At 36.5% G+C, this 8,232-nt stretch overlaps 1 protein-coding gene across 2 annotated transcripts; it reads right to left on the reverse strand.

Annotated features, from left to right (window-relative positions):
• Positions 1–863: 863 nt before the first annotated feature.
• SPAM1 (sperm adhesion molecule 1) lies at positions 864–7,677 on the reverse strand. 2 transcript variants are annotated; one of them, XM_027894742.1, is made up of 4 exons: positions 6,558–7,677; positions 4,955–5,044; positions 2,705–3,148; positions 864–1,074 (listed from the first exon to the last, which is right to left on the reverse strand). In XM_027894742.1, the coding sequence occupies exons 1-4, from the start codon at positions 7,524–7,526 to the stop codon at positions 1,042–1,044; spliced, it is 1,536 nt and encodes a 511-aa protein (XP_027750543.1). In that variant the 5' UTR covers positions 7,527–7,677; the 3' UTR covers positions 864–1,041. The 2 variants fall into 2 exon arrangements, with proteins under 2 accessions (XP_027750543.1, XP_027750542.1); XM_027894741.1 differs by lacking the exon at positions 864–1,074 and having other exon boundaries at positions 2,183–3,148.
• Between the last annotated feature and the right edge of the window lie 555 nt (positions 7,678–8,232).

Below are 8,232 nucleotides of genomic sequence, written 5' to 3' on the forward strand. Positions count from 1 at the left end.
GAAGTTTGTAAGATTTCAAGTCTGAATCGTAGATGCATGTAGGTAACAAAAACAATCCTGAATGAATGTTTGAAAGGGGATTGGGAAAGTATGCATCTTAGGAAGACACAGTTTATTGCAAGAGTCTGCTTTTCTCTCACCTTCCATTTACTTTTCTGGTCCTGACTGCTCTCAAAAAAAAAGAAAAAAAAAAAAAAAAAAAAAAAAAAAAAAAAAAAAAAAAAAAAAAAAAAAAAAAAAAAGGTGTAATCAGATGAAAAGGTCTAACATATCAGTTACTGTGTTCCTTTATCTTTACAGTGAGCCTTGAGGAAAGGTTGCTAATATTGAGTACATGGTAGATAAAAACTGTTGAATGGGAAGAGGCTGGTCTGTCCACATTCTCCATGGTTTCACTCTTTCACTTTTGCAGTTCAGTTCCTCTGCATCCACTGGGTGGTTCTGGGTGCTCTGTTTCAACTCTTCTGTGATTTTAACTTCTCATGTCTCCTTTTCTGGTAATTTCCTGCTTTCGCCATCACAAGTGTTCTGCTTGCTATTGCTTGGCTGATTGTGAAAATATTTATGGCAAGACTTGTAGATTTTTCGAACCTGCAGAGATCCAGTGTCTTGCAGAGCTCTGGATAGAAACAAGCCTAACCTCAGGAAGTTTTGCCAAACATTTAACAAAATTGCGCGGCCTTTAAATGAGAACTCTGCGTGCCAGCATAAAATTTTAGCCACGTTAAGGCATTCTGAAAAAAATCAAACTTCATATAAGTCATGAAAGTTTTGCTAAGATATTACCAGTCATGTTTCCAGAGAAAAAGCATGTTTTAACAAAGGTAATCAAAACCAGCTGGATTATTTTCTGCTGAGCAGTCTGCTACATATATATATATTTTTATCCATGATTCCATTTGGAACATTAATGGCAGAAACAGCTTTGACTCGTGGACTTATCACTGTAACTGGGATGAGAAAAATGTCACATCCTCTTGATAACTTGCTGTTCAAAAGCCATAAAATACTATTTCTCCATCTTAAGTCTAAAGGCTTCATCTATTTTTCTGCACCTCTGTTATGACCAAAAACCTGAAAATTCAAAGAGAATGGATATAATTTGTGTTTTCTGCTAGATTAAGGAATGAACTTTTTTTAAATGGCTCCTATGAAATCCTTGTTATTTTCACTAGTGAGGCAGGCTCTATCTTGGGGGGGAGTGAGTTATTTACCCAGATCATGCCTAGCTCAAGGGAAATTATTTAATGTATTCATGTCAGCAGCCACTCTTCACCCATCAGAAGTCCAACTGTCTATTAAGCATCTGACATAATAATTTGAAAAGGTTATTTTATCAAATAAACTGGAGTTAATTGCTTGTAAGTGCTTAAACTGACTATGTAAATCATAACCAGATTCCTGATATTGGAAGTAGTTTTCTTCTCTGCTACTTTCACACTGCTTTTGGTAATGGAATAGTATTAAGCAAATACTCTCAGTTCTACCAGCAGACTGGATCCAAAAGGTGGTTCTGAGATCAGGGACCAGGGGAAGTGAATAAAGGAAGTCCCAGGTCCCCAGAGTCACCCATCCAGCTGCCTCCACTGCTGGGTTTTCCTGAGGAGCAAGCTGGTTTCCACCAAAGAAACTGCTCAGGAAATAATGAAGCATGAAGTCCCATGTTCACAGACTTTTGTCCAAATGGCACATACAGCCCTATGCAATTGCTAGGGATGGCTGAATGGGGAAACTAGGACTGGTGACAAGTGATGGCAGGGAGTGCAGAGGCAGAGCAGATGAGTTGTGAGCATTGGCCAGACAAAACAACTGGAAGCCAAGGAAGGGACATCTGAAATAAGGGGGAGAGTTTGTGAGAAGAAAGGATGAACCACTACAGCTCAAATTTTAACTAATGAAGCTGTAATATTTGAAGTCAATGTTTACATTAAAATTAGAACATTTTAAAGAATTAGAAATATATTTAATCACAACAAAAACCACAGTGTCCCTATAGGTATTGTGAAAAGTGGAGAAATATTACATAAGATAAATTTTATGCTACAAAGTCCCACAGATCTAAAGTTAAGCCAAATATTTTTAAGAGCTAGTTCCTTGCATAGAGCATCAAACCTGATGAATTATTTTATGTATTGTATATTTAACTGTCTTGATTTGAAGTACACAAAACAGCATTGTCAACATATTTTCTTAATATAACAGTTAAAAATGTAAACTGTGAAAAATGTTTCATATTCTGGATTATACTCTCATATAGTATAGTCAATATATACAGACCAGTATATCTTTGGCCAAATAGTAGTTTATAGAACTAAACTAAACTGAAATACATTCAAGCTGAAGTGTCATCTATGAATTACGAAATATTACCTGATACAGATAAGACCATAAACCTTTAGGGAATTGTTTGTTTGTTTGTTTTGTAAATAAAACCTTTAGAATTTCAAACATAGCCAGGGAGAAGAATATTCTCACTTTCATGGGTCATTAGTATTAAGGTTCTCAAAAGTACAATTAAGCAAACCAAATTAAACATTTTTATCTTATAGGACGAAGAGCTACTGAAAGTGCGAGTATCATTTGCTTCTAAATCGTATCTACTGGCAGCTGTGACAGTGTTATATTTTGCAGTTGTTATATTAAGTGTATTATTTCCAATGGTAGATTGGAAATCTTCTATTTCAGGATGTGTAGATAATGTCACCTTACTCTCAGAGGGAAATGAAAATGCAGTTATGTTAGACAGGATCTTTTCTTCAGAGGCCTCTATGTTAGAAAAGGAATTTGAGGATATCTGAATGCAAATATCTTCTGAAATGCAAGCATGGAGGTAATGGATGTCATTTATATCAGCTCTAGGTTCACAGCTTTGCCCTGCATAACAGTGGCAATCAAATTTTTCTATCAATGTTTGCAGATCCTGAAATGATGGTTGCCCTCGTAGAGTGTATTTCCCATCCTTTGTCATTTGGATTACAATATTCTCAGAGTTCAAGTGAAGATAGTCATTGGAATTCCATTTTTTCCGTGCACAAGCACCAGAGTCCTGGCATAACACTTGGCTACAGATTCTGGCTGCCATTGTGACGTTGATGAGGTATGGGGTCAAAGTCCTTCTGAGGTAGTTGTCCAGAATTCTACAGGTATTCTGTGAAAAGAGCATCATCACTCCATAGTTTAGTATGGAAACCATTAAAATGCTGTCATTCCAATAATAGTACTATAGTGTATCTCTATAAATGTTTCTCCTGAGGTTTTGATAATAAGTATAACTGGTTGTTGGAAGCAAGTTTATCTGAGAAGCTGTTATAAAATTCAAGGATCACAGCAAATTTACCTTGTGTAGTTGCTGGAGATGTTACAAAAAACATGTATATCAGAAAGCAGACAACTTTAAGCTTTCATTTTATCTCTATATTTCTTGTAGTTTTTTGATTCAGATGCATTTGAAGAAGTTTCACAAAGGATTGAAGTTCCTTTTTATGTCTTGAATGGTTCAAAGGGATCCAGTGAAAAAACCTCACTTCTTCAGCCTGAACAAATATTTTTTCTATCAAGTCATCTCTGTGAGACTTCAGCTTTCTCCTGGCATGAATAGCTAGGCTGCAGGGTAGAGAGCTTTCATGGCATTTTGGAATTGAAAGAATTTTGGTTGGATGATCAAACTGAAAGTATACTAAGAGATCATTCTAACTGATTATGAAATTGGCATATATTCTGTGTATGCTTGGCACAATTTAATAACCAGAGGTTTTGGGAACTCTCTTCGTTTCTAACACTGTGTCTCCTTAAGGTGTTTGCCGAACAGCAGATGTAGATTCAAGTAATATCTATACCTATGGAGATCACTTTGGTGAATCTGAGGTATATGTAGGTATTTTTGTTTTTCTTTTAGGTGCATATAAAAACAATTCCAAGAAATTTTGGTTGATGCAGAAGTACAATAATATTTCGTTTCTGAAGGGCTAATTACTGTGAAAGCTGTAAAAAAACCAGGTACAATTAATGCACAAGTGCATAGTCTGACTGGCCTGTGGAAAGTTCATTTTGCTCACAGGATTCTCAAAATTCAGGTAATAGAACTTGCTGCTCATCTGTGTTCTGATATTGGGATAATGGGCAAAAAATTTCCAGGTGCAACCTGATATCCTTTCTCAGGGGCAGGCACATACAAAAGAGTCGAAGTGGAATGCTTTGGGGAATAAGACTCTTACAGAGCTGTGGAGGTTTATTTGGTCATGCTTTCAGTAACAGGAGGTGTGGCAGGGCTGAAGTTTCAGTTCTTTGCATACAAAAAACTTCACTAGAGTCTTCCCAGTTCATTATATCTAACTTGCCTGGTTACGAACCATCTAGCTAGAAAGATTTATGAGAATATCCTTGTAACAATGTTTCTCAAACTATGTGTTTCCCCTTTCTAAAATAAAGATTTTTTCCTGTTCTGACTCAAATCTTTCATACAATTAAATTAAGTATTACTTACAACACAAAGAACAGGCTAGGGCTGAAATTTTACAGACTGACTCCTCCTAGTGCTCTAAATATTACTGCCAAGTGCACCTCTTCAAAAAGCAGAAGGATCTTTTAAAAATTGTTCTGGGCAAGCCCAAGTAATTTTTTCTTTATCTCATGACTGAAATGTAAAGAATATATAGTAATTCTTTATTTTTATTAATTAAACAAGTGCTAACTTGCCTGCAGTTATCATGATGGTTTGTCTAGTTACTCAGGCACAACAGCATTGATCCTTTGAAAGACTGAACTCCTGTTCTGTGTAGTCAATGATGATCTTCATAAGCCTCAGATGTGCTTGGGTTTTGACTACAGAAGGCTGCTGGCAATATGGAATCATCATTTTAAAAACAGAAGATACGATGTAAGTAATCGTAATGCTTCGTATCCTTTTCACTTTATTACTCCTTAAAAATGTCGTGTAATAATTGATCTGGCATACCTTATTTTGTGTTAAATTCATATCACCCCACATCACAATTCCAGAAGCACCCAGTGCAGCAGATTCTCCAATGGTATTTACCAGGTCATCCTGAGGGAAAATGGGCAAAGAATCATGCTAATGTAAGTAATCTATAACACAAGGGCAAAAAGTATAATGCATATAGAAATTACATCTCCAAAATAACTATTTTGAAGACAGTAAGGAATTATACGTGGTGCAAATGTTTTACTCTCAACTGCACAATTTTATTCTGGGATTGGATTACACAAGTGATGCCAGAAAACGTTGCCAGCTATATCCAGTTTATATATGTTATCTGTTAGAAAAACAAGGCTGTAAAACTGAGCCAGTGGTTAGGCATATGACATACACTCCTCCAACCATTCCAAGGTTAATTTTTCTGCATCGCCTCCTGGCTGCTCAGAGTTGGTAGCAGTGGGTTTCAGTAATGTTGTGGGAAGAAGATGTGGAAAGCACAGCTTTTTGTTTGTTTGGTTGGGGTTTTTTTGTTTGTTTGTTTTTTTGGTTTTTTAAACTCAATTCCAGTAACCGGGAAGTGCTAAAACAGAGAAGTAGCAAGAGAAAGAGCTTTCACCAACAGGAATCTCTCTTCTCCAGAGAATGGCTCTGGCCTTTTACAGATATTGATTGGAGAAATTTCTTTCTTTTCAGTTCCCCTTTAAGGGTCAGCTTTTAACACAGTCCTAGCAAAATGTTGAAGCCTATCTGGATGGGAGAGGACTGTTGTAATGAAAAGAACAATGAGAAAACAACTTACTGTGGGGGTACAACACAAGAAAAAGATTAATGTAAAGATTATAGGAATTAAATTATTATGTCCCAGCAGGACATTACCCCTTGCTCCCTGAAACTATCCACAGAGCTGGGGGCAATGCCTGATGATGCTCTATTGAGAATACGAAATGACACCAGCTACAATGCCATCAGCAGGACCATAGCCTCTGACTTCCCCTTCCTCATGTCCTGGAACACCAGGAAGATATTCTCCAGATTGATCACATCTCTGACGGGGTGGGTGCCTATAAAAATGTGAATGGAAAAGCATAGCTAGAACTGCAATCAGATGATTGGACCTTAATCAGAGGCTAACCTTAACTAACCCGTGAGATGCTGAAATACCATTTTAAAAGCTACTCAAGTACAACTAAGGACAGGATTTTCTAACTAGCTTTTAAACACTTTTTAGGGAAAGAAAGACTCCGTTTATTGTATTTTTTTCCTTATAACCTAAAATGCAGGCATTAGGTCACCTCAATTTTAGTAATTCTCTTTGGAAGAGGTTACCCATATTTCTTTCCTTTGACTTAATGTACTAAATATGCTTTCTAGCTTTGTAATATTTTGTTACATGTGAGGACAGCTCAGAGAATAAAACACTAATTTGATAAATATAATGAGAAAGGTTTGAAAATAGACCTCAGTGTTCTGACTGATCAAATTTCTTTGGTGAATTAATTTAATTTTTTATATAAAATTGCACACCTTCTTCTGATACAAGTTAGCATATTTGCTCAATAAGTGTCACCTGGTAATTTCTTTCCACATAAATTTAAAATATTTAGGGTCTAGCTTCACTCACCTCAGAGAGATATTCCTCATAGACATCTGTGAATACTGGACGTGTATATACAAAAACTGGAAGAGGATGAGTAGAATTAGAGACATAGGAAGTTCTAATGGCTTCTTGAACTCTGTTGCGAACAAAGAGCTGGGCATTTCTGGAGGATCTTAAAGCTGTCTCTAGATAGACAGATGGATAAAGTGCTGTGCTTTCCTTCCATAACCAATTAAGCTCATTATTTCTTTCTATTTCAATATCTAAACAGGTTCCTGTATAATTATGTGGGTTTTGTTTGTAATCGTAGTTATAACAGTCTGGATAAAGGTAATATCCCCACAGACGATTTGGCTTCATTTCTATGCCCAGCTTCAAAGTTTCCAACATGAATGATTTTGCTGCAGCTTCAAATTCCATTTTAGCTATAGTTCTGGCATCAGCTTCAGATAGACTGAGGTCTCTCTGCTGAACCAGTTCAATGGATTCCTGTCTATAAATGTCTTTTGATCCCCAGTTCCTTATCCACACAGGTCTCCAGTTTTCCCAGTCAATGACAGCCAATCCAAGCTGTTCATCCGAAGGAATGTAGAACTGGATGTCCTCTTTGGCTTTTTTTAAATGATTCTCCAGCGGCGAGAGTTGAGGGAGTCCTCCATTGAATGCCTCTCCCGTGACTTCATTTTTGTAAGGGTAGTAGCCAAGCCTGTCTGGATAGAAAAGTGTGATATTTTGCCCGATGGATGTCTTCAGCGTGCTTCCAATGAAAGGAAAAAAATTCATGTCCAGCTGCACTCCTGTCCTTTCAGTACAAAGTTCTGTAGGAGCATTCCAGATAGAAAGAAAAGGTGAATTAGGAACAAGTGGACGAGCTCTTATGGTCAGAGATGAGCAGCAAGAAACTAGAAGAGCAGTGAACACCACACCCAATGCTACGGGATACGTACGGGTAACACAGATGCCAAAGCTTTGTATTTGTCTTAGAGTTTCCATTGTAGCATGTGCAGTGACATTAGGTGCTTGTGATCAGACAAAAATTAAATGTTCTCTGGGCATTCAGAAGGTTGGTAGTCTGTCAAAAGCTTTACCGTGCAATGTATTTCTTCAGATTAATACTTATTAAGCAATATTCTCTGGGTATAAAAGAGGGCTTTCTGTCATTTCAGGCTGCAGGAAACTTCTCAACAATTTCCAAGACCTAATGCAGAAAAAGGGTCAAATGTAAATAAAGTAAGAAATTATAAACATTTCTAACCATGAAACAAATACCATTTTTGATTTTGAATATATTGCAATGTTTGAATATAATTCCCTTTTGAAGGAAAAGAACAATGTACAATCATAGAGGAATAAGCTATATATATATAAAACTGTAGATATAAAACTGACAGTGGAATGATATTCAGTGACTCATGGATCAGAGTGAGTGTGCTTGGAAGTAGTCCTGATTGTGCCAATTACTGATGTCTGTAAACATGAGCAGTTTCCCAATTACTTCTTTTAACTAGCAATAATGTATATTTAATATTTCTCACCTACTTCAAAATAAAGTTCTAGCTCTTAAATTTGTTAATTTTACACTTTACAGCACTTGAGGGAAGATATAAGATGACACAAAACTGGAACCTGGACTGTTTTACACTTGCGAAAAATAAATCCATGTACACTCATTTAAATCAGTGAGGTAACTGAAATATTG

Source organism: Empidonax traillii, unplaced genomic scaffold (assembly GCF_003031625.1).
Source record: "Empidonax traillii isolate 1590-97213 ecotype Southwest subspecies unplaced genomic scaffold, ASM303162v1 scaffold441:size580623, whole genome shotgun sequence".
In the NCBI taxonomy this organism is placed as follows: Eukaryota; Metazoa; Chordata; class Aves; order Passeriformes; family Tyrannidae; genus Empidonax; species Empidonax traillii.